The sequence below is a fragment of the Podarcis vaucheri genome (genome assembly GCF_965113315.1).
Source record: "Podarcis vaucheri genome assembly, chromosome: 10".
Classification (NCBI taxonomy): Eukaryota; Metazoa; Chordata; class Lepidosauria; order Squamata; family Lacertidae; genus Podarcis; species Podarcis vaucheri.
The window spans coordinates 55814175-55841544 of NC_138748.1; the positions used below are offsets into that span (position 1 = coordinate 55814175).

At 43.9% G+C, this 27370-nt stretch overlaps 1 protein-coding gene across 1 annotated transcript in view; it reads right to left on the reverse strand.

Annotated features, from left to right (window-relative positions):
- Positions 1–892: 892 nt before the first annotated feature.
- The window catches only part of LOC309542587 (sodium- and chloride-dependent GABA transporter 1-like), a 36665-nt gene continuing 10187 nt past the window's right edge, over positions 893–27370 (reverse strand). Inside the window, exons 6-14 of the mRNA XM_082241441.1 lie at positions 26205–26339; positions 24742–24845; positions 22572–22696; positions 21185–21297; positions 16405–16536; positions 14964–15066; positions 14648–14748; positions 13914–14081; positions 893–1728 (exon numbers count right to left, since the gene is read on the reverse strand). Of these exons, the coding sequence (XP_082097567.1) occupies positions 1624–1728; positions 13914–14081; positions 14648–14748; positions 14964–15066; positions 16405–16536; positions 21185–21297; positions 22572–22696; positions 24742–24845; positions 26205–26339 (1086 nt within the window). The 3' untranslated portion in view covers positions 893–1623. The remainder of the gene's footprint in view (positions 1729–13913; positions 14082–14647; positions 14749–14963; positions 15067–16404; positions 16537–21184; positions 21298–22571; positions 22697–24741; positions 24846–26204; positions 26340–27370) is intronic.

The window sequence follows — 27370 nt, forward strand, 5'->3', positions numbered from 1 at the left end:
GTTAGACTCTATTCTCATCAAACCGAGCAAGAATGGCCAGTGGTCAGGGATGAGGGGAACTGTAGTCTGACAACATTTGGAGGTCCACAGATTAACCTGTTATAAAGGTTAATATTTCCTACGGCACTTCAGCTCAAAGCAATAGTTTAGGGGTCACCAACATGGCACCAAGTGTGATCACCAGTTCTCAGTGAAATCTCCTCACAAATCCATAACACACGAGAGACTGTTTGCTGTTCCTGTTTAGTTTCTGTTTGCACTGGCCCAGCCTCTCCTATCTTGAACATGCCCACATTTCACTGGATGTGAAAACTGGACACCTTCCCCTCCCGTTCTGAACAGAGAAGAGGTGCAAAGAACTTTCTGTGAAAGAGTGTGGTGGTGACTGATGAAGATTGCTTTCTCAGCATTGATGGGGTGGAGGTGTGCCCACACAATTTTGTATTTTTGGCTCTTTTCCTGCTCTTCAGGATGTAGTAGCCACTTTGTGTTATGCCACCCTCCCACAGCAGACGTTTTGTTGTCTGGAACCCATGACACTTTCTCAAAATCCAAAATGTGCCCACTAGCTCAAAGAGGTTGGTGACCCTTAACCTCTCTATCCTGGCAAATCATATCCTCTGCACCATTGTGCATTCCATTCAGCTGCGCGGCAAGAGCATTTCATACCAATTTAGCACCACCTGCCAAAGTTAAAGGTGCTTCATGCTAAACAGCTGGGAGCTTAATCCGTAGCCGCAAATCGGCAGTTTTTATATGGTGGCAATAACAATCCACACTCATGGTTCCTTAAGTGCCTAAGAACCTTGGCACTGCACGAAGCAAAGTGAAAGTTAACAGACCCGGTGCTTGCAGGCATTCTGCAGGCTGAATTCATACACAGAAGGCCACAGGGAAGGAATAGAAAAGTTAGAAGGAAAAACTTAAGTGGGAAAAGCCCTGGAAGAGAAAGACGGCAAGTTGTTTAATTTTAAAAATACACACAGAGGGAGTCTGTATCACATGTTGGGTTGAGCATTCCACACATAAGGAGCACCCAAGGAAAATGGATAGAGATGGGAAGCAGTGGTTGGGGCCATGAGGTGAAACATCAAACAAATCCTGAAGCATGGAGAGACTGAGTCAGAACATGAAGCGCAGAAAGGAAGATCATATTGTTGACCAGTGGAGAATAATTGGGGGAGCATTTAAGGAAGAAAGCTTTTAAGAACATCACAAACAGGGTCCCTTGAGAGCCAACATTAAATCTTTGGAGAAGAAGAAGGCGAGTCCTCTCAGGAGGTCACATAAGGAAGGGAATCTCCAAGGGGCAAAGTGATGCCTGCACATTGTCCTTGAGGATGTGGGATATGAAATCACTCAAATGATGCAGAAAATGGCTTTTCCAATACGGCCTTTTCTTTCTTTCTTTCTTTCTTTCTTTCTTTCTTTCTTTCTTTCTTTCTTTCTTTCTTTGCTGATTGAAACCAATGGCAGAGATGTGAATGGCGCCTTGGGTTCCATGATGGGGAAAAAATGGGGTAAAAATATATAAAAGTGCTAAAAAGAGTACGAGCAGCTTCAAAGTAGGTGAAAGGGCAGAGAGTGAGCAGCTGCAGGCCACAGTAAGGTTTTCTTCTCCACCTACACTGGAGCTTCAGAGACACTTCCAGTTAGTGAAGTATTTGGTCGCAGTCCATTGTGCTGAACGTCTGTGTCTTGTGTCGGCTGGGTCATCAGTTGGAAGCGCTGGCCAAAGGATAGGCAAAGATTACCAAAACAAAGACGATACAAACAACCTTAGCAAGAACAAGGGACAGAAATGGACACATCTTCCCTTGTGTTACACATCCTGAACTAGACTAATTCTACTACAGTGCTCTTGGGTCATGTAACAAATTCCATAGCTTGTTACAGTCAGAGGCGGATTTAGGGTAGAGCGAATGGTTTGCTGGCACAGGGTGCAGGGGCCAAGCAAATGCCTTCCTGCCTCCTTCCCAAAGTCTGGTTAGTGCTTGTCCAGCTTTGGGAAGAAGGGTTTTGGACCCTAACAGAGCCTCACGCCTCCTTCCCAAAGCCTGGTCCTCACTTACCTGACTTTGGGCTGGAGGGGGCATAAAATGTTGACCTTGCACGGGGTGCCATGTTACTAAGCTATAGACTCTTGAGATAGAGTAGGAAACATGGTACTCTTCAGATGTTTTGCCCATGCCGACTGGAGACAATTATGACCCACAGCATATTGGGGGGGGGGGACACACCAATTTGCCTACACCATGCTCTATCTGGTTAATAGATGGTGGTCAATATCAAAACTCAACTTTAGTGCATATTAGAAAGTTGAAAAACAAAGCAACACAGACACTCCAATATCAATAAAAGTGAAAATTTTGGAAGTGCCCATTGGGCTGAGGGCCTACTTTAACCAACTTAGGTTGAAGCCAGTGACAGAACATAGAGGTTGAACCTTTGATCTGATGCAGAAGCAAGTCACATAATTGGGATGCAGCACAGAAGATGAGGCAGAATACAAGGCGGGGATACAGAGCATGTGTAGCCAAAGTGGTGCCCTCCAAATGCTGCACCCATAGTCCCTGACTATAGCCATGCCCGCTAGGGATGATGGGAGTTGTAGTCCAGCAACATATGGAGGGCATCGTGTTGGCTACCCCAGTCTACAGCCCACACGCGGCAGGAGAAGTAGAGTTATGGGCACACCCATTGAGTGTTCCTGTGTGTGGGATCACAGGATCTCCATATTTCAGGTGCAACATTTGTGAAAGGCCTACATGTGCAAAGGTAATAACATGAAGTGCAACTTGTGCAGTCAGCTGCACTCATTTTGAGGAAGGTCAGACTTGCCCATGGTGAAGCATTCCTTGGTTACATCCAGACCAGATTACTGCAATGTACATGGGGGCTGCCTTTAAAGATTCTCTGTAAACTTTCTGCTGGTTCAGAATATGGCACCAGGGGTTTGACAGGGTAGGTTGTCCTTCGGGGTACATAACACCTTTGTTCCATCAGCCTCTGGTTTGTTTCTGGAGCACAACTCAAGATGCTGATTATCACCTTTATAGCTATGGAGGTTTCGGACCTAGGATATCTAAAGGATTGTCTCCATCCATCCATCCATCCATCCATCTATTTCTAACAGCATTCATCAGGCTGATCTCAGTGCAGAGTATAGTACCATCAATTCCAACCAAAACAATCCGGATAAAATAGCAAGTCCTTAAAACACAGCTTTCCTGCTACAAACTATGGTTTGCAGGGATGTCCTAACTGGATGGGTCATGACCTTCTTGCTTGCCATGCCTGGATTTGAGACTCCCAAACTCAGAAGGTCTGCTGGACCCTTTTCCACTACCTAAATAAGGCAGGTTTTTCCCCCCAAGCAGGCATTTGACATGCCAGACTAGCGGAATTTTGGTGCAATGATATCATTTTTATGTGCCTGCCTTTGCTTTTAATGGTTTCCTGTGCTGCTTTCCCTTTGATGGATGACTCGTCGTTGTTTTGAACACTGTGTATGCACTGGGAGTGGAGGGTGTATATCCCTCCAACTTAATGAGTTAAATTTCATGCATGGAAGGCCAGCCATCCTATACAGTAGGTGAAGGTTTGCCCAGTCGATGGGGCAGGCAGCTGTGATCTTTCTCACACCACGGATTGGAAGAACTTGCCCCCACTGTCTCAGCACTGTTATGCAGAGATGTTATTGAACAAGGCAGGGATGTGGTGCCTTCAGGAGAGAGGAAAAAGCCCTCGGTTTCCAAATCAGAAGGCAGCTGAAATGCCATTTCCTGGATGAGGTCTAGAAAGCATTTAGCCTAGCGTTTCTACCATTGGTGTGTGTGTGTGTGTGTGTGTGTGTGTGTGTGTGTGTGTGTACCTCTTTACATTTGTGCTCAGTAGGACTGAAATGGCCTATAATCTTTCCTGTCTGTCAGAACCACTTTATTCTGCACCAACATCTAATTTCCCTCCAAGCCTCAGCTCCGTTACAAACTAATCCAGGATCATTGCAGACAAGAGGCCACAACATCGCACGCAAATCTCCCTGCTGCCACCTGCTGTTTGCTGCCACAATGGAGAATCCAGCGGAGAACGGAAGGAGGAAAGCGGGCATTGATTGTAGGCTGCCTTCCTGTAAAAATAGCATCCCGCCGTGCTGTGTAGGAGGGTCAGAGTGCACAGGGGAAAGAAGGATCCCACACTTCACATTCTAAGCGTTTTACCTATGCAAAATGCATAGATACTGTCAGGGAACTGCCATCGGCTCAGGGGGGGAGAGGGGAAAATCCGGATGGATTACAGAGAGCCCCCAAAGATCGTGGGAAGCAGCACTTCATAAGCGGAGGAAGGAAGCCACGCCTCTATTGGAGAGGAGATGCAAGGCTCGGAGGCGGCGAGGCGGTGCCAAGACACCTTGCCTGGGCAAAGCGGGGAGGAGAGAGGTCCGCCGTTAACAAAACACCCTCCTTGCGCAGTAAGGTTTCGCGCCGAGAGGGGAGGCGCAGACTGGGCGTCAAGAAACTACTTTGCTGGGGAAGGTTTAAAGTCTGCCCACTCACAGATTCTGCCAGTGAATGAGCCAGCCACAGGAGAGTGGCGCTCTGAAGAAGAAGAAGAAGAGTTTGGATTTGATATCCCACCATTCACTCCCCTTCAGGAGTCTCAAAGCAGCTTACATTCTCCTTTCCCTTCCTCCCCCACAATAAACACTCTGTGAGGTGAGTGGGGCTGAGAGACTTCAGAGAAGTGTGACTGGCCCAAGGTCACCCAGCAGCTGCATGTGGAGGAGCGGAAACGCGAACCCGGTTCCCCAGATTACGAGACTACCGCTCTTAACCACTACACCACACTGGCTCTCCAAATCTCTGGACAGATAAAGTTTATTTTGGCATCAAAAGCAAGGCTTCACAGCCGAGCAGGGAGGTATTTGCCTGCTTGCTCTCGAGCAACCCCTTGGAACCCTAACAGATATGAACCTTTAAAAAAATCCTTTTTCAACTGGCCTTTTAAGAGGTGTGTGTGTGTGTGTGTGTGTTCCAGTCTGCATCTGTAATGGGTTTGAAATTATCATTGTTGGTATTTTTTACTGTTAAATAACTCTTGAGATATTTCACTGGAAGAGACTCCTTTAATGAATGAATGATGCAGGAAGAGGACATCAAATAAGGATTTGGAATAATTCCATACAATACCTTTCCCATCACAAGGAATAGCCTACTCTTTTGCCCCCAGGGTTTCCCCTGCATTTCATCTCATGAGCATCCCTGAATATGACGCATGATATTAATTTTTGGCTTTTAAGTCACTTGTAGGCCTGGCCCTACCATTAGGCAGAGTGAGGCAGCTGACTCAGGTGGCAGGTGCAGGGGGGCAGCAGCAATGCCAAGATATTGGCCTCCCCTGTGTCCCCCTAAGGTAGTTTGCTGCCCTCAGCTGCAATGGAAGAGGCAGTCATGTTAAGAGTGCTAAGAATTGTGCCAGAATTGGAGAGGGAGGGCATTCTACCTTTTGCTTCAGGCAGCAAAATGTTGTGGGCCGGCCCTGATTGCTTGTGCCTCTGCAGTCATATTGTTTAAAATTTGCCCAGGACACACTTTGTACTTGTCAACTATTATTTTATTTTTGGCCTCTGCCAATCCTTTGCCCTTCAACAGAAATTATATTCTAAGCACAACCATGAAAACCTCCCTCAATTTACTCCTCATCTGCTTTTTATCACCAATTAATTGAGGGTGCTAATTTGGGCTTAACTTTGGATTTCATGGTTTTAACCTTGTTGCAAAATATAGTTTCTGCATTGCACACAATAAGCCAAGGAATTTTTCCTCTTGTTTTCCTCCTAGGAGTCAGTTCATTTGTTATCTGGATCCCGACTTTGAACGCAGCATGAGATCAATAACGTGTCCCATAGTTGTGCAGATGTTCTTCTAACTAAAGAAGTGAAGCTTGCTTGGCCTGGATTTGGAAGTATGCAGTGCTCAATAATTCCTGGCTTATCCTGTCCTTCACAAACACAACACAACCCTGTTCCCTTCAAAGAACACTGACCAAGCTGTGGCAGAAATGGGACTGGCACTCTGGCCACAGGAAGAGAAGAGGGAAATTTCTCTCTCCTTTCATCTTGTGGCCAAAGAAAAATACTGCTTGTCCTTTGGAGATGTAGTTTTCCCAAGGACTAGAGCAGGCATAGGCAAACCCGGCCCTCCAGCTGTTTTGGGACTACAACTCCCATCATCCCTAGCTAACGGGACCAGTGGTCAGGGATGATGGGAATTGTAGTCCCAAAACAGCTGGAGGGCCGAGTTTGCCTGTGCCTGGACTAGAGGATCCTTCAGCTGTCCTTTGTACTATACATTCATTGGGATTTGTGCTGATGATGCTATCTGGGAGGGGGTGTCATATGGGACCCCTGCTTTCTACACTGTTTGCACATGGGGGTGGGGTGGCTGTCACACTGCTTCATTTACAGCCACTGCATATCCTGTAATCTTCAGCTGAAATCCAATAATTTTGGCCCCACTTTTGCATCACTATAGCACCTCTGCACAGCAGTCCTGTGGTAGCATTGGGGAAACATCGCAGAACAAAACTCAAGCAGAATAAACCCACCATTAACGCACTATTATTGTGTCAAGAACATATTGCAGAAGACACTAGTAAAAGCACACCAAGCTGGAGGGGCCCTAACACTTGGAAAATAAGCCAACCTATTTCCATTAACTTGGAAAAGTAGATGGACTCCCCACCGCAAAGCAACCTGACATGAGTTAGAGCAGTGTTTCCCAAACTTGGATCTCCAGATGTTTATGGACTACAACTCCCATCACCCCTAGCTAGCAAGAGCAGTGGTAAGGGATGATGGGAATTGTAGTCCAAAAGCAGCTGGAGACCCAAGTTTGGGAAACACTGAGTTAGAGTGAGGAGTGACTCTCCTCTACTACCGCTTGCAGCAGGACAGCAAGCAGCAACACATGAACTTGCAGCAGGGATAGGGGGGGGAAATTTTGGTTTGCATTTTAACTAATTTGCACCTCCTGAGGCTATAACGGAAACACAGCTAGCCTTCAAAATGTGCCGTCCTCTCCAATTTGTGATGCAGCCCTTCAGCCAAAAAGTGTGCACAGAAATGCACAAATTAGTGAAAAGTAGCATACCAAAATTGCATAGTATTAGGGGAAAGCCACTTGCAAAAATTGGACAAAACTGCATACAAAAATGTACATATTGAGAGAAATGCACACAAAAATGCAGATTTAAAAACAAACCAACCACCAATTGGGGCAAACTGAATTTAAGGTCAGAAAAATGAAAAACGCAGGAGAAACTGAACTTGACAGCTTCGCCCGTCCCTACCTTGTGAAATTGACTTTGATAGGGGAGGATTGTTTATGATCAGGCTCAGCTCTATATTTCATCCTGAACACAACTGTGAGAGTCATGCAATAAATGAGCACATCCTCTCCAACTTTCCTCTGATTAAAATAGGGACATTCTATTCTACATCAGTATCTGTCCCTCCCCGCCAAACCCTCTATATACAGTAGTACCTCGGGTTACAGACACTTCAAGTTACAGACGCTTCAAGTTACAGACTCCGCTAACCCAGAAATAGTACCTCGGGTGAAGAACTTTGCTTCAGGATGAGAACAGAAATCATGCCGTGGCAGTGGGAGGCCCCATTAGCTAAAGTGGTACCTCAGGTTAAGAACAGTTTCAGATTAAGAACAGACCTCCGGAACGAATTAAGTTCTTAACCCGAGGTACCACTGTACTTGGACTGCTAATAGAATATGGGGAAAGACTGGGTCTGGCTGAGATGCCCCAACAGCTGTTGCCAAGAGGAGTATGTAACAATACCAGCAATACCGTACCAGCAACTGTCTTGGTTATATGCAGGAGCCTTAGGTGATATATGGTAAAACTGCAAGGCATCAGAGGAGGCACCCATGCCAGATGTTTACAAGGTGGCACTTTGGCACCAGCAACGTAGTCTCCATGGTCAGCAGCTATAAGCTCCCTTTTGCACCTGCATAAGCTGGGCTCTCTTAGGCCCCTCCTGCCACCACCATCACCATACTCTGATGTGTGAGTGGTACTGGCTGGCAGAGCTGAGGAGTGCAGCAGCAGCAGCAACTGGTGCTCCTCCTCCTTCTCCTTCTCCTCCTCTTCCTCCTCCTCCTCCCCTTTCTGCAGGTCCCACTGTGCTACCATGAAGGGCCAGGCTGCCTCCTCCCCCTCCCCCCCAGCCCCACCCTTCCTTGCTCCCTTTCCCTGCTTGCAGAATTCAGGATTCTGCGTGACATAAGGAGAAGCTGTGATGGCTTAAGGGTTTTCATGATGGTCCCACCGTTTTCAGGGCAGTTGGAGACTATGCGAACATGGATCCAGAAGCAGTTGCTTGTCTGAAAACTGTAAGAGCAAGGAGCTGCCTCTTTTTTTTTTTTTTGCTTTGTTTCTCCCGAGCCTAAAAAAGCTATTTTTAAAGTACCAATAACCTTGAAGCTAACTAGTTCCCCTCTTTGTGAAAGCATGAAATTTTGACTTGAGGTGCTAGTTTGAAAAATAATGCTCTATCTGTTCTCCAGGGGATTTGTATTCAAGCCTATCTTTGTTAGGATCAAGCAGATTTATTTCATTATCCAGGCAGTCTGCTGGAAAGGCCACAAGCCTGATTAACCCCAACCCTTTGCCTATCTTTCTTCCAGACACACTTATTTATTGTCCTCACATAAGATCAGCCTGACCTCACCAACTAGCCTCAGCCCTGCAGTAATAGTGTTTTTGCTCTGATATGGACCAAATTATGCAAAATGAATAGGGAGAACTGTACAAAGAGAGAAGAGCAATTCCTATCAAAGCCTCTTTCAACGGCACAGAGCGATCTTCTCCCTATTTCTTCTAATGTCTGGACACAATAAATGGAGGTATTGCATTGCTGTAACTATTCAGCTCCACAGGACAGGTGCAAAGAGTCCAAGGAAGCTTTCTCTTTGGAGGGCAGCAGCTGCCTTTCGCTTGAATGGGTCTCCGATTAGATTTACAGCTAGGAAGGATTTTTCTCACAGTTGACTGCTTTCTTCCACTTTCCTCTGTATTCTTCAGCTTGGCTCATACCTTGTTTCTGTTCCCTAGTTGGGATTCCCCAGAGCTACTTCCAGGGCTGATTTTAGGGAGATTTTCTGGGGGGGAACAATATGCCCTCAGCCAACCCCCTCCTCCTCTCTTGGAAACCACCGTCCACTTCCTTGCCCTCGCCCTCTGTGCCCAATCGACACAATCTACATGCAGGCGCAATCTCAGATTGCTTGGGAAGGACCCAGGAGAGGAGAGGACATAGACAGCTGTGGGAAGACCTTCAGTCTTCACAAATGGCCTCATAGGGGCAAGACCAACCGAAAAAGAGTTGCTGTCTTCATCAGGCCTCCTGTGCAGACCTTGTTTTTCTAATGAAGAGTTAACTTCATCTACTTTGTGTGATTTACTGCTGGCTCGCTCATGACACCCTGACTGCTTTCCTAACCAAGATGTAATTGTGGAACATTTTGGTTTCAGTTTGGAGACACTGTCAGACAATGGCCACCTTGCATCTGCTTTACTATCGCTAATCTCTTTTCCCTTTGTAGTTTTGGAGGTGTTGGGGGGGGAGGGCAAAACTCAGGAGCTGAATATCTAGTTTGCCTGCTGAATGTCCCCAGTTCAATTTCTGGCACCCCAATCAAAATAGCCCCTGCTGCAGGGATGAAGGAGAAATATGATTCAGTCTGTCAAGTTAAGCCAAATTAACCATAAGTAACACAAAGGTAAAGGTGACTGACTCTGGGGTTGCAGCACTCATCTCGCTTTATTGGCCGAGGGAGCTGGCGTACAGCTTCCGGCTCATGTGGCCAGCATGACTATGCCGCTTCTGGTGAACCAGAGCAGCACATGGAAACGCTGTTTACCTTCCTGCTGGAGCGGTACCTATTTATCTACTTGAACTTTGACGTGCTTTTGAACTGCTAGGTTGGCAGGAGCTGGGACTGAGCAATGGGAGCTCACCCCGTCACGGCGATTAGAACCGCCGACCTTCTGATCGGCAAGTCCTAGGCTCTGTGGTTTAACCCACAGCGCCACATAACCCCCTGGCTAAATTTGGCATAAACAAAGCACTAATTGGAACCTGGTTTTGTATCAACAGTCTCTCCCTACAACCACCACCTCATATGTGAATGCAAGATGCAGCATTTGAGGAAATATATGAATCTTGACACTATTGTGTTTGGAATTCGTCTCTCCCCTCAGCTGGTGAAAGGTAAATCAAAGTTAAGCAGAATTGTATTAAATTATCCTCTCAGCAGGATGTTGATGATGGAGTCAAGATCAAGGTGTCTAAATTTCGGGACAGTGTCTTTGAATCCTGAAAATTGGTTTGTTTTTTTGTTTTTTATATATATAATAATTACTGGAGAGTTTGATATGAGAGGCAAGAATACCATTTCATCATTACCCTGGGAGAAAGGAGTACCAAAAGCCCCACAAGACACCAAGAAAACTATGTAACAGTTATCAAGTCTTCATTCTCTTTCTTGGATTGCCTGATGCTGTACTCTAAAATGTGTAAAGGTGACCTAAACCTAGAATTTCCCTGAAATATTCTCAAAGTCAGATTTGTAATGGAAATGGAACGTAATGCAAATGGTGATGTAAAAAAAGAGAGGGAAGATTACTTTTAACCAGGGTTGGGGGATCTTTTTCAGCTTGAGGGCCAAATTCTTTCATCGGCAACATTCTGGGGGCTGCAAAGCGGGGGGGGGGGGATAGAGGCAAAAGTGAGTAGAACAGCAGATGCAGCCTACATTGCAGCCACACAGAATTCAGACATGCTCACATCCTTCCTTTACATCCCCACTCCATCTAGATAAGCAAGAAGCATGATCAGAGTTCAAGAACAAATTCCAGCCACGCAAAAATGCTCAAGGGCAGCACAGAGCAGGGTTCGTGAGGCATGTGGCCCACAGAGTGGGTGTGGCCTGGGAAGAGTCCTGAGGACCAGATAGACAGGCTTGAAGGGCTGCATTTGGCCCCAAGGCCTACGGTTCCCCACCCCTCTTGGAGTAACTGGATGTAAGAAGGGGTTGATTTCCTTCTTAAGCACAAATCACCCCATGGATGAGCTAATCGCAGGTGCAGGGTCAGTCAATCTGGTTGTTATGGTAATGGCCCAGTGCCCCGACTATATCAGTGATTAATGTATGCCAGTTTCCAGGAGTCTGCAGTTGTCTATCTGTTAGTCTGTGTTACTTATCCGGTATTGCGTCTTGAATTGCTGGACGTATTTAGAGTAATATTTGTCTGCAGAAGCCTACAGGCTGTATATATATATACATCTTGTATATATATATATCTTGAGAGATGAATGCAGGGTCTGCATTGGTTCATGTGTGGAGAGGCAGTCCTTGAGGTATTGAAATCATGAGCCCCATAAGGCTTTATAGGTTAAAACCAGCACCTTGAGTCACAGAATCATAGACTTGTAGAGTTATAAGGTGCCCCGAGGGTCATCTAGTCCAACCTCCTGCAATGCAGAAATCTCATCTAAAGCATCCATGACAGGTGGCCATCTAACCTCTGCTTAAAAACCTCTAAAGAAGGGAGTCCACCACCTTTCACAGAAGTCTGACCTACTGTCGAACAGAAACTATTGAGAAGCCAGAGCAGTCATGCCAGAATTGGTGTTCTATGTTCAGACTACCTTGTCTTGGTCAACAATTTGTCCAGTTGCAGTATCTGAACTGTCTTCAGATACAGCCCAACATAAAGGTTATCTGAGTGTGGGCAACAGAAGCTGTCCTATCCAGATAGGGGTACTGAAGCTGATGGAATGCACTCTGTGTTGCAGAGGCCACTTGGGCCTCAAGCAACAATAATGGATTGAGAACTACCCACAAGCCATGTACCTTCCCCTTCAGGGGCAGGTCAACCCCATCTAGAAGAGGTTGACCCCACCTATGCAATCAAAGAAACCACTCACTAACAGTGCCTCATTCTTATCTGGGTCGAGCTTCAGCTTACTGGCTCTCCTCCAGTCCATTGCTGAGAGAAGACATTGATCTCTAGCACATCCACTGCCTCACCTGCAAATGCGAAGAAGAAGTAGAGCTGTGTGTCATCAGCATATTGCTGACAGCATACTCCAAAACTCCAGATGACTCTGCTCAGCAGTTTCATGTGGATGCTTTAACCAAATGTGTGTATACCTGGCCATACTGAGTTAATTTATTGGCCCATCTGCCTCTATTCCTGTAGCTAGCTGGTTGTGGTTTTCCAAGGTCTCAAACAGACATTTCCTGCTCCTGCCACTTTTAAACACCGAGGCAAGGATTTTTAAAGGAAAAGGAAAAAAGCTTCCAAAATCTGAGATCCTCTGGATAAGGAATTCTGTCCTTGATTTACTAAATTTGATGTGTGCACAGTACAAACATGGAAGTACAAAATATATAGGCTGAGCATCATTTCCTCCAACAACAAATGAATTTTCGTTGAGTTCTGGGCCATTCAGAGTATATGAGCCAAGCCTGATGAAGGTTAAGAAATGATGTCTATCAGCCTGCAACAGAGTGCAATCAGTAGCCTAAAGGTCAGACATTCATAACACATACAATCCCCTGAGCCACTTAATCCTCCAAGAAGGAAGGGCTTTCTATTGGATAACGGAAGGTCTTTGCCAAAATCAGAAAGAAGCTTAAAGAATAGCTTTGAGGATATGAAGAGGGATGATAGATGATGAGGATAAAATGTGTCTGAGAAGGTCTGAGTCCAAAGAGCCATGCTGCATTATCAGCACATGTTTATCTGAACTTTCTAGGCTGCAAAAGCTAGTGTAAGGTAATGGCTGAAAGTTGTTGTTCTAACAACAAATCTTAAGATCAATTCTCACTCTCACTGTGAACTCACACAATAATCTTATTATTTCGTACCAACCACGCTATCTGCAATACGTGTACAATAATATTGATCTACCTTAAAGGGTTGTAAATATTTCAGAGACGTTATTATCACTGTAATATCACAATCAATGGGAAGCTCTTTGAAAGCTGAGAAAGAACCATAGAAACCTAAAGTCAATTTGTTGCAATATGAATCTGCTGCACAACTGAACTCGTTGAAGTTGAGTTCAGTTGTAGTTGTCTGCAAAGGTCAGGTGTCTAGCTACCAGTGAGAGGGCATTTTCTGGGGTTGTATTCCAACTATGGAACTCCCTCCCCAAAGAGATCTGCCTGACACTTTCATTATGATCCTTTAGGCTGGGAATGAGGACCTAAGGCCCTCCAGATGACATTGGACTTTCATGAGCCCCAGGTAGCATGGGCAGAGGTCAGGGACGATGGGAGTCAGATTCCAAAAACATCTTGATGGCCACAGGTCCCCCATTCTTGTTCTAGATGCCAGGCAAAGTCTGTCCTGTTCAGGCAGAGCTTCTGGAAGTTCATGGCTGCTGCTTTCATTGTTATTTATTACACTATGCTTCCAGATTTGATGTCCTTGTTTCCCTGGTTTGCTCTGTGGTTTGGGCTTGGAGTTTCTGCTGGATTTCTTAATTGCTGCTTTTAAGAATAAATAAATGCTTTTATCCTGCTTTTTGCTTTTATTTTGCAATGGTTGTTTTGTTTTTATGAAAATGTGTTTATGCTATTTTGTTCAACCTCCTTGAAAGGCATGTGTTTGACAGAAAGGGAGCACATAAAGCCCATAAATAGACATATAGCATTTCCATACTGTCCAACAACAAATACATCATGCTGAGTTTGCTGGTGGCGTGTCTCTGCACCTGAGTCACTGCTGTGGTGAAATGGCTGGTTATTTGTTTGTTTGTTTGTTTTGCTCCAGTGAGGTCCTCACTCAACACCAAGGAAAGTAGCGATACAATTTGCCCTTACCTGTTGGATCGTTCCCTTTGCAGTGAAGAAGAAGTACAGCATATATCCTGGGATCAAGATCATAGATGACAAAGCCATGCTCCAGCCAATCCCTTGGCCCCAAGCAGGATAAACGTATTTCCCTAGACTCAGGGGAGTCATTTCAAACACACTGAAGAAGAAAACTCCCTGAACAAAGAGAAGAAGAAAATGTTGCAGCTCAGCAACAGCACAGAAAGCAACAGATTTGTTTGAGGATGCTGACCTTTCTTCTAGACCAGACTATGCCAACCTGATGTTTTGAACTACAACTGTCATCAGAGGTAGTCCAAAATGTCTAAAGGGCACCAATGTAGCAAAAACCGGTCTAGACTCTCCATAGATGACTTCTCCGCTGCCCTCAGCCCAGGGAGCTACTCTTAACACGCCCCAGGGGTGGCTGTGTAATAGCACCCATTCAATCTCCTTTCAGTGTAACTTGTGCAGTTCATTAAACAAGTTCACAGAGGATAGGAAAATTAGTAGTCACATTTCAGATGTAGACAAAGGACCAGCTAGCTCTATCTAAAGGCTAATGCCCCCTTCCCACACCCCATAGTTCCTAGCCAGTTCAATCACTGCTGCAGCTGTTGTTGTTTTAAAAGGAAACACAAATGAAGGACTAATGACACCGGCACTTACTATCTTGTCTAGTTTTGCCCTTTACAAAGAGACCACAGACCTGGAAATGAGATTCTTAGGTTTGACCATCTTACCAAGCAGACAAGTGGAGTGAAGAAGGCCCAGCAGATCTTCCACCATGCACAGGGCTTATAACCAATCATCTCTTCAATGTTACTGTAAAATCTATTCACACCTGAAATCAGAAATATCTGTTAAGTGGATGGAAGGAGAGGTGTACTTTGGATTCAGATGAATCCCTAAGGTGATTGTTGCAACTTTTGGTGGTACAGAAATTGTGTGAGCAGACAGACAGTCAGGCGAACAAGCTGGCCCAGCAGAAAGTGCCATGAAAACCCAATCCTGACCCTGATGGAATTTGCAAAGAGGGGTCAGCTTGCACTTACTTACCATAACACCAAGAGATGGAGATGGTCTCGAAGAAGACAAGGAAGAGCAGGCACATGCCACTGGCTGAGTAATAATCAAACAGCTTGAAAACATAGATGCCACCCTGTGGGGACACAATACGAGCCCTTAATGCACTTAGAGAGCAAGCAAAGCAAATGAAATTATAAGAATTTCATTTGAAGGGAGGTTTTTGCCTGGAGCTTCGCAATACTGTCTCATGTGCAGGTTTGACGGTTAAGAACAACACTGCAGGACAGAAGTTGTGCATGTTTTCCTTTCATTTCTTTAAAAATGGAAATACTAGGCTTGTATTGCAAAATAGGAGAGTAATCAGGGCTGGGAACTCACCATGTGAGAAGGATGCCCCCAACACTGACTCCCTTGCAATGATCTTGATGAAAACCCATCCCCAAGCTTATTATTATTATTATTATTATTATTATTATTATTATTATTATTATTATTATTATTATTATTAAAATTTCCAAACTGCCCTATACCTGCAGAAGCATGCTATGGGGAAGAAAGGGTGGAATCCCTCACTCCTTCTATGGCATGGTCTTGATCCTTGATCTGGGCTCTCCCTAGACATGCCATTTTGTCTGAAAAAATGAAACCCATGAAATGCAACCACACATTTCTGGTATCTTCCAGTTTTACTCCAGTCATCATGAATTTCCACAAAGACCTCTGGGATGGTAGTTTGACCAGGGTAGTGAGATTATAGGGCTGCCCACTATAGCCCGAAGAAAAGGCCTATGTCTACTCTTTTACAGACATAGGCTATGCACTGCTCTTTTCCAGCGTTTTCTACATGATTACGGTATTTACTGGGATGGAGAGCTAGATACCCACTCTTTTTGCAGGGTCTTTGGCTGAACCCCTCAATCCTCCTTTCCAATTGTATCTTTATATGTTGCTGTGACTGCAGTTGTCCCAATCAATCCCTCATGACCTTTGCCTTTCTCTTCCTCTCTCTGTTTTCTCCATTGCACTGCACTGGGAGGCTGCATGTCCTGCCTCCCAACAGTAACACTGAAGCAAGCGGGAGACCAACCTGGCCCTACCATTTACCAAAGAAAGGATACCAGCAGGGAGCTTCATCTCCCTCTCCCTGCCAGAAAGAGCACTGTGCTCTGACTGCCTGGTGCTGTGGGACCCTATGTAGAAGCAATGATGAAAGCACACTCTGTCCCCATCCAAGAGTCAAAGAACAGGAGCCACCAGATGCTATTCAAGCAAGAGCTCCAGAACAGAAGGATCACCCTGACTTGAAATGGATAACAGTTGCCTACTTAGAGCTCCCCACTTTGTTTGGGCCTTGAATAACAGATCTGTCATCAAAAAGAGACTTAGAATACTGGATCCACACCTGAATAAGCACTGAAACTAAGAGATCATCAGCATCTAATAGTAAAAGGGTATGCACCGTTTTTAATACCTGGGTGATGTTGGAGAATCCAATGAGGTAAGAGATGAAACACACCACTGCAATAAAGATTTTCTTCCTTGCTCTCAGCACATGTGGAAACTCATCCATCAGGGCTGTGATGAAGCCTTCCACTGTGCAAAACTGCAGGAAGAAATGAATAGGAACACATCAGCAACCTCCTTGTTGAATCTGTATCTCCTTAGCTTTTCACATCAGCCTTTGAATCCACACAGTAGCTTGGTTCAGAAATAACGTCAAACCATGGTTTGATGCTATTAGAAAGAACGTTCAAAGGGCCACAAATTTGTATGCTCCCCTTCCTTTCTCCTTCCATTACATGTTCATGGCAATTCCCTTCCTTGCCTCCTGGTTTAAGGCAAACCATTGTTACACACCCAGGGCAGAGAGGGAGGGGGTTATTGTTTGGTGGGGTATTTTTATTCTTGTTTTTATTGCCTATTTTGTGTTTATATCTTGTATTTTTATGTTGTAGAACCACAAATGAAGGGTGGTATACAAATTTAATTAAAAAATAGCAAACTATAATTTGACAGGAGAATTTAGGAAACCTGCATTTTATTTTTATTTACTTATATGGAGATTTCTACCCTACACTTCTAGCATCTTTGCACCACTCAGGACAAGCCAATAAGAATTTTAAAATCACATTGTCTTAAAATGTATAAAAAATATATTATAAATACAATAATTTTTAAATACACAACATTAAAAATACAGTGGTGATCCAATGTTAGTCATGCACAGAGCAGAACCATTGAACTCAATGGGCTTAAGTCACTTCATTGATTTCAGTGGGTCTGCTCTAACTTGGGGTTCGTCCACACTATCACATGATTTCTAGTCACAGGCCCAAGAGGCTTTAGTTTTGTCTCACCACTTTCTCTGGGAAAATCTACTTTTACTGCCGAATTGGAACAAAATGTCTGTGAGATAAATTAGCCTCGTATAGCCAGCATGCTTAGGTCTAATTGAAGCATGAAGGGGTTAAGACCACAGAATAAACTGTCCTGCCAGGCTTAGCTAGATCACTTCCCCTCACCGTGGGAGGGTCATCAAATACTTTGTTCTCTCCGGTTCCACCATTACCAGTAAGGAAATCTAAGATGGATGCTCCAAGCTTAGACTGTATGCTTAAAGAAAGTTGTTTTTGTGTTTCTATACAAATATTTTAGAATTTGTTACCATTTTGGAACCTAAGTTATACTGCCTGTCTTTTCTTGCTGCTGTATGGGAAAGCACATGAATCTGACATTTGAACCGTTTGTAAGTAAACCATTTTTAACCTACAAAATGTAGGTTACCACCTATATTTAACCACCTATATTTCCATGCTTGCTTTGTTGCATGTTTTGTAATTTTAAATCTCTGCTGGGGCTCTGTCACCAAAGAGTTCTTCTCCCAAAACTGAACCTAGACATCCAGGGAATTCTCCTTTTATTTTACCTACATTTCCCCTTTTATCAAACATACCAACATCAATCCGCAGAAAACATTCCTTCTGATTCAGCGGTACATAGCAGATTTTCCCAGGGAATGCAATGGAACAAAACTAAAATCTCTCGGATTTTCAGTCATGGAACAAACAGAAGTCTGAATGAGTCCTTAGTTGAAAGGCAAAGCACACAGGTAAAATATGACAGAATAAAAATGTGTTTCCCAACTGGTGAAAGACAGCCAGAGGAGAGACCATCCATACTTCACAGGGCACTGTATTGGGGCAGACACTGAGAAGGCCCTGTTGGTTGTTGCCACCAACTGTGCCTTCAACTTACATAGGGCACAGAGAAGGGTCTCTCCATTTAACCTGAGGATTTGCCCATATGGTGTGCCTGTGTTTTACCAACAACAGGTGTGCAATCCACAGAGAAGATGGCCTTAATTTCATTTCGCTTCCATGCTTGTTATACGAACAAATAATTTTTGCAACAATGCTTCATTTGCCCCCACCCGTTGTTTGATTGGCAAGCTGTTTGTCAGAGGAACAACCCCCCCCCCAATTCTTAACCCGAAAGGCTTCAGGGGTAAGCCTTTGTCATGACATATGTAATACTAATGGGCCTGGTTGAGAGGGGGCAACTCCAGACAGCTCTCAGATGTCACTCTTCAAAAGGACTCTTGAACGCCGCAACCCTGTGGGCCACTTCTGTGTGCAAACTGATTAAGAAGCAACACGAAAAGTCATTAATTTTAGAAGTGTTTGAGAGCTTAGCGAGAGCTGTCACTTTAAAAGAATCCAGGAGGCACCTTGGGGAAACAAGCAGCACTCGATAAAATCATGTAAAATTAAATGCTTTAAGAAAAATGGTATTTAGTGGAATAAAAAATATATATAATGAATTAAAGTAGCTGTTCAGTTAGCATTTGCGTCATTTTTAAAAGGTCTCTAAATTATGAACTGGGTCAAATTCAGCTAAAACTGCAGCTCCTAGGAGTATTAAATTATAAATAGCCAACACAATATATGGAAAAGAAATGGAGTTTGCGGGAAAGCAAGGACACACACACACACACACACACATTCCTCTTAAAAGGCTGGGATACAATATAAAATTGAAAGCCAATCAATTTGTCATGGATTCCATAATAGCTGCTACTATACACACCGCAAAAGCCTACCCCATTTAATCATTCAAACTGTGCCTGTAAAATTAGAATGTGGAGGAGAAGAGTTGCAAGTTAGTTAAAACAGGTAATTTTCTATGTACAAGGACTCCCCCACTCCCCACAGCAGAACATTTGACAGAAGGAGTTTATCCCCCTGCCTCTTCTGCAGTGTGAATTGTACAGCCCAGGAGAAGTTGCATCACATGGTTCTGCTGCATGTGTAGATAGGTTCTAAGATGCAGCTACATTATTATATTTTATATTTCTAGTTGGTGTCTAGGGTTGATTGATTCACAGTTTATACAGGGCGAATAATCTCACCACAAAGCTATGTGAAGCAGTAGCTTGAGGTGGTAGATTCCAAAGGAAGCACCAATTTCATGCCTCCAGCCCTCATCTCTAGAGAACTCAATCTTAGCCTGTCATTGAAAAAAAATGAGTTCCTGTCCAGAGCAAGAATGGAGAGTTACCATGCACTTACATTTCAGGTACATAAGCAACTATGAAGGCCTCACTGATTTTGCATTGCTTATTTATTTTATTTGTCATCAAAGCACTGGAGCTCGAATTTCAGGCAAGCAAATTTAGGGGAAAGATCCTAAATATAAGGGTTCAGCAACGGGATGAGATGGCATGGGAATTAGCAGCAGCTGTTGCCAATCAAAGATTCATGATAAGGGAGGCAGCTCCTTGGGATCAGAACCTTGTGGCTTCTGACAGGAAGCCCCTGTGGGCCAAAGGAGCTTGACCCATGCAAAGGGGATGATTCCCCCCCCAAAAAAATTTTATTCTTCCATTTTCTCATTTTACATAAATTTAAACAGAAAAACAATCTTTACATTGTGTTTTCTTCTTCTTCTTCTTCTTTTTAAATGCTTTTTATTGAGTTTTCATAAGCGCAAACAAACAAAATAAAGACTCCAATATTCCACAATCATATGTCTACTTATTTTCTAAACACTCTTTCGCGTGTGGACTTCCCTCCCTCCCTTCAACAGGTTTTTGTGTTATTCTCTTTCCCCGAAGATTATTAATTACATTCTATACACATCACAAAATTTATTTTAATCCTACTACAGTCTTTAAACTTCTACAGTTATTACTTATATATTCAACAAATTTACTCCACTCCTTTTTGAACTTTGTTTCCTCTTGGTTCCAAATCCTATGTGCTAGTTTTGCTAATTCTGCATATTCAACCATTTTTTTCTGCCACTCCATACATTGTGTTTTCTTCAACTTCCTTCCCTTCCTTTCTGCGATTACTTATTTTATATCTTTTTTACTATTGCATATCCCATTTATAACTAATTATTAACTTCCCATTGTATTTTCTTTTAATTATCTCTTGCTACACCAGTTTATGTTGACCCTGCTAAGAAGGGGGTGATTATAGAGAAGGGAAGGGAATTAGTACAGCCTGTTGCTACAGAACTTCCACCTGTAAAAACAGTGGTGATGGCCACTGTCAGGAAACTGACATCGGAGCAACAGGAGAAGGAGAGGCTCTCCGATTCTGCAGGAGAAGGTACCAGCACCAGGGGGAGACGCAGCTTGATAGAGGGGGAAGGAAATCAGCGTAACACCAAGGATCCAGGAGAGCAAATGGGGGAAGAGGGGAAAGGGCTCTGGGATACTTCCCTGGACGTCAGTGAAGAGAGCACTGGTCCTCCACTACCCACGCCCTCACTGCGCAGAAGACTCCCGCGCAATGAGAGGCGGAGACGACTGGGTGTCAAACAGCTTTTATGCTGGAAAAGGTTTAAGAAACGCCCACAGACAGATTCTGCTAGCGACTGAGGCAGCCACGCGGAGATGGGCTGTGCAGTCAAGACGGTTTAACCCAGGCCGTCAAGCTCCCAAACGGGGACAGTTTACGCACGAGTAACTCCAAACCACTACAGCCACCAACTTAGATGGCATAAGACAAGTCCATGGAATATAAGGCTATCCTACCTCCAGGATCAGAGGCACCATGCCTCTGTTCATATAGTTGCAGGAGGGTGCTATTGCATTCATGACCTGCTTGTGGGCTTCGCAGAGGCACCCAGATGGCCTCTGCAAGAGCAGGACGCTGAACCAGAGAGGCCTTTAATCTGATCCAGCAGGGCTCTTCTTACTGCACAGCCAAAGACGATGTTATTTTTTAATGGGTTATCCTTACCTGGCTGTCAAGGCCAAGCATCATTAGCATTGAAAAGAAGAGGATCGACCAGAGAGGAGACATGGGCAGCTGCGTGACAACCTGCGGGTAGGCAAGGAAAGCCAGTCCTGGACCTGTAGCCACCAAGGACACAATGAATGGTTATAGTTTTATTTTGTGATACGAGTCAGACACAAGTCACAGCAGGGTGAGCATGTTATTGCATCTCTTAAGCGGCTACTGAGTTATGGTAAGTTGTACTTTCCACAAGCATTTTCCCTTCTGTCAAAATGTTCAGTGGTGTGAGATGGAATCGTCGCTTGGAGCAGGGAAATTGGCAACAACATCTGGAAGTAACAGATCAGATACTTGGGCTTAATCTTAATTTGGGCTCTCTTTAAGATTTGGACTGATGGGATTCAATCTTTAATAAACATTTCATGTTGTAAACCAGGGGTCAGCAACCTTTTTCAGCCATGGGCCGGTCCACCGTCCCTCAGACCATGTGGCGGGCCGGACTATATTTTGAGGGGGGAAATGAACAAATTCCTATTCCCCACAAATAACCCAGAGATGCATTTTAAATAAAAGGACACAATCTACTCATGTAAAAACCACGCTGATTCCCGGACCGTCCGCGGGCCGGATTGAGAAGGCAATTGGGCCGCATCCGGCCCAAGGGGCTTAGCTTGCCTACCCCTGTTGTAAACTCTTTGATCGCTGTCAATATTATATTAACCAGGTGTCAAGAAAGCTGACAATACCAATTGTGATTCAATGGCTAAGTAGGGTTCTTGTCAAAGTAGATACGCTATCTGACAGTATATGAAGAAAAGATGGCCCTTATTGCATCCGTCTCAGTGCCAGGCAAATGGAGGAGCCCTTTTTTTAATAACATCTTTGTAATTTGCTATGGGATCATTTGGTGAAGGGCAAACTGTAAGTACAGATAATAAATGCAAATACGGCTGCATTTCATTGAAGAAGTTCGTTTTTGCAAGCAAATGATGATAAAAAGCTCTTGCAGGGATGTGAATCTTGGAGCACCACCAAGATTGTGCCTGATTAACAGATATAAATATTATACAATGAAATACCTCTGAACATGTGTATTCTGGTGCAAGATGGTCCATGATGGCAAATGGAACACTGCCTCACCAACCTCAGTCTGCTCTCAACGGACTAGCTGCCTCCATCTCAGTGCCTTCCATCCCATCAGTCCCAATAGGAACCAACAGCCACCACTGATGCCTCATGTGCCTTTCCTTCAGCAAAGAACAACTGCAGCCATTCCCCCACAAAATAGTCCATTTTTTAATAGAAATGCCTGAAGTTTAGTTTCCACAGTGCTGCCAAACGTATGCCCCTTGACTGTACTGGTTCACATTCCCTATTGAAGAGATTGTACCTGAGGATGCCAATTCAGCTATTGACTTCTTGGTGATGTGGGCCATGAAGCCGACGATGGAGAAAATAACAAATCCTGCAAATATGCTTGTTGAAGAATTTATGCCACAAACAATTATGGAGTCTCTGGAGGGGGAGAAGAGAGAGAGAGAGAAAATATATGTATGTATTTTCTGCATTGCTTTTCAGCCTTAGGGTGGCTTCAGGATTAAAACAGAAAAATGCAATAAAAATAATGAGATGAGTCAAATCGTTAAAACAGCAGCCTGAGGGCATGAGGGCGTGAGGGAAATGGGCCAGTTTACACTGCCACTTCAGCTGGTTAAAATAGATTAAAGGCATGATGGAATAGAAAAATCTGAGGTGCTCCTAAAACATAAAAGAGAGGGAGCCAACCACTTTCAGGAGGAGGTTCTACAATCTAGGTACCTCTAGTAGGAATATCCACTCTAATGTCTTCACCAAATGGTGGATCTGTAGATAATGTTAGCATGCAGGCAGCCATGCACAGGAGGTGGTGGTCTGTTAGATCCCAAACTATGTAGGTCAAAAGCAGAAACTTGAATTTGGCCCAGTATCATATCAGAATGCAGTGCAGGTTGAGAGAGGACTGGTGAAGAAGGACCTACAAAGCCCAATAAACAGTCTGAGGCCAACCAATCAGAGAGCCCAGCTCAAACTGCTCTGTTCCATCACAACCTCTGAAGTAGACGAGGAGCTAGAAGTATTACGTTTCCTGCCTATGTAGCACAATAAGGCAGCAAAGGTGCAGACAGAGAGGTGATCTCAGCCATGGAACATCAACTTTGGAGTGTCCTTCAATACATCAAGGCATTTTTTCTAATGAAAAAAATATGTTGCCTTTTACTGGTCTGGGACAGAGAGGATGGTTTTCATTGTTCTAGAGCATTCTGATTCCAGAAATGCTATCTATCTATCTATCTATCTATCTATCTATCTATTTTAGTTCCAGTAATTTTTATCCCACTTTTCTGAGTTTACAAGCCAAGTGACTCTCAGATATAAAAGTCATGAATCAACAAAGTCATAAACTGAACAATTATTACAGCAATACTGTCATACATTTTAAAACTTGCTGGAACAACAACAACAACAACAACAAATAATAATAATAATAATAATAATAATAATAATAATAATAACAATAATAACAATAACAATAATAACAATAACAATAATAACAATAACAATAATAATAGCAGCCACTGTCATGGGACTCTGTCATGGGACTCACCATTTGAATACCCTGAAAGTTATCTGCCCCAGTACTTTGGAACATGATGAAATATAGAACAAAGGGATGAATGAATAAATGAGTTCAAAAGCAGAAATTATAACAAAAGAGCATTACACAAAGAAGACAGAGTGAGATGGCAGAACAAATGAGAGCAAAGAGGAAGGCCCAGTTTGGTGTTTATGCAGCAGCTTGATTGCCACCACAAATCGTTTCTTCATGGATGGACTGGCTGAAATTCAGCTTGAGGTTTCTAAGCAAGGCCTGGGTTTCTCGTTAATGGGTTATGAAGAGAAAGCTGGGTTGAAGAGGTTTTCCGTGTGAATGTTTGAGACCTCTTCAGCCTCTCCTGGGAAACATATTACCTATGAATAAGCAGAGGGCAGGCCAAACCCATATGTGAAGGAACATCTGATGCTCAGTGGCCCTGAGAAAGGTTCTTCATAATGGAAAGATTGTGTCAGGGAAAAACTTAAGTGTTTGGGAGTGAGTGGCACAGAGAAGACAAGACCAGATAGAAATTGTTATACAACTTTTGCTAATGAACCAAGAATGGTGATAGTGATGGATTTTAAAACACTCACAGATATGGGAATGTTCTCATATAGCAGTCTGCTGCCCGTGTTGGGAAAATTGTGTGCTGCTGAATGATCATCAGTCAGGAAATACAGTCAGGGGGAAATAAACCTTGGTTCAAATCTCACCTCAACCATGAGATGGCTAGGGTGGCCTTGACTAAACTACTTTCTTTTACCCTCACCCTGCCTCATCTGCAATATGGGATTAAAAACAACAGCTGGGATTGCAATGAATGAATTCACGTGAAGTGCTTTCCACATCTGCAAATGTGATATTAAACACTTTTGAAAAAGCATTATTGGAATTATTATTGAACATAAATGTATACATGACAAACCTGTAAACGTTGTTGTGAAATGTGTTATAGCTTCCCAAGGCAATCAGAGACCCCAACCCCAGACCATAGGAAAAAAAGATCTGCGTGGCTGCATCCATCCAGACCTACAAAAGGAAGAAGATGGTTTAAAATCCTATAAGAGGAACATCGTCTAGAAAGGGATTAGATGTGCCATTGTCTAGAACCTTGGAGAGTCCCTGCCTGTCAGTGTGTAGATAGTACCATGGTAAAGGTAAAGGTAAAGGGACCCCTGACCATTAGGTCCAGTTGTGACCGACTCTGGGGTTGCGGCACTCATCTCGCTTTATTGGCCGAGGGAGCCGGCGTACGGCTTCCAGGTCATGTGGCCAGCATGATTAAGCTGCTTCTGGTGAACCAGAGCAGCGCACAGAAACACCGTTTTACCTTCCCGCCGCAGCGGTACCTATTTATCTACTTGCACTTTGACGTGCTTTCGAACTGCTAGGTTGGCAGGAGCTGGGACTGAGCAACGGGAGCTCACCCCGTCGCGGGGATTCGAACCGCCGACCTTCTGATTGGCAAGTCCTAGGCTCTGTGGTTTAACCCACAGCGCCACCCGCGTCCCAATGGTAGGGAACATCTACTGAAGCTGTACGTTGGGAAACAGACAAAATAAATTACTCATTCACAAAGCATGGAGTTAGACTATGCAACTGGCTCCCATGGGATGGCCACCAACTTGGAGCACTGGAACAATTTCATGGAGGAGAAGCTACTAGCCTGGATGACTATATTCCATCTCCACAGTTGAAGTCAAAATGCTTCTAAATACCAGTTTCTGGAAACTGCAGAAAGCGACAATGATCTTGTGTTTCGTTCCTGCTTGTGGGTTTCCCATAGGCATCTGGTTGGGCCACTGTGAAAACAGGATGCTGAATCCAGAAAGCTCATCTCATGTTCTTAGGCAGAGCAATGGTTTAACACTTGGGTGGGAGATTCCCATAGTGTTATGTACCTGATCTTTTTAATAGGAGATGCCAGCAGGGCAGGGATTGGCCCTTAGACCTTCTTCATGAGAAGCACATGTTCTACCAGTGCACTGTGTTCCTTCCCACATAAGAAGAGCTCTGTGGGACTGGCCCAAAGATCTACATTTTGTTTCTGACAGGAGCTAAACGGAAGCCTCTGGTGAGCTCTCAAGCAGGGTATGAAGGCAACCACTGTCCCTTGTTAATGGCTTGTCTGTTTTGTGATGTTGGGGTGGAGCAGCTGGCCTGCGGCAACATCTTCAGCATTCTCCACATGACAGATATCAAGCAAGAAGTGGTCCTTCGTCGTGATGCACCAGGGCATTTATAAGACGTTCTTTGGGAAGCATTGATCTAAATGATTCAATTCCTATTTCCATTTTAGATTCTAGGAACTTGCCGGGAGAACAGGCTGTTTATTGTCTGCAGTGGTAATTAGTTCCCCTGTCGCACGGATCAGTCGAAAATACAAACCTCGGACTTGGAGAGTTTGCTGAAATCGGGCGTGATGTAAAAGAGGATTCCCTCCTTGGCTCCTGGCAAGGTGACTCCACGAAAGAACAGGATAAAGAGCATGAAGTAAGGGTACGTGGCGGAGAAGTAGACAACCTACAGGCAAGAAGAACAGAGAGAAAGGTTTTGGAAGCTGCTGTTAAATGTTAAAATTGAATCTAGTTTACCCGCAGCACACTCCAAAAAGGTATCTCAAAATTAGGATGGGGGAAGAAATATGCAGACATCAGATTCTAAAGCAGATTCAGGTGTTAGTAATTATGGGATGCAAACTGCCTGCTAACATACAGTGGCAGTTGAATATTTGACAGTATTCAATATGCAGTGTTCAGCATGTGATAATACCTAACAGCTGACCTGCAGTAACAATAAGTATTTGACAACATCTGATATATAGCAATATTTGAATTTTTTGAGAGAGCAAATTTACAGCGGCAGTCAATATTTGATAACATCTGGCAGGTAGATGTTGGTATGTGGCAGTTTCTGGCAACAGACATGCAACGTCAGCTAGCATCAGGAAGCAAATTTCCAACAGAAGGAATTGTTGTTGTTTGCTTGCTGGTTTGCATGTTTCTAAATTTTGAATGTTGTATTTTGCGTTCAAATTTCATCACCAAAACCTTACTTAAAATTTTCCAGGTTTCAAAATGGTTGTGAAACTCCTTTTCACATCCATTTACAACATGCCAAGCAGTCATTATATCAAGCCACAGATCTTTGGGGTTCAAAAAGTGACTCATGCTAAGAACTCAGAACTAGAACCCAACAACTCCTGGACAGCCACACGTGCCCCATTTCTGCCTTAGCAATTTTAAAAGGTTAGATTTAGTTTTAAAACTACTCAGCTTGTTCAGTTTAGGGGAGTGGGAAATGTTCCAACAAGAAACCCGTGCTCACGTTTGCTATTGTATTGTGTATTTAACTTGATTCTATCCAGTTTTTAAGGTAACTTTATCACAGTATAAATGCAATAATGACAATTAAAAAATGCAAACTGCTTAGAGATTTAGAGATTTTTTATTACATTAGGCAATATATATATATTATATATATAAAAGTAACCATTTTTAAAGCTGGGGCGGGGGCTAGGGAGGGTTAAGGTCAAAACTGGATTGCACTAACAC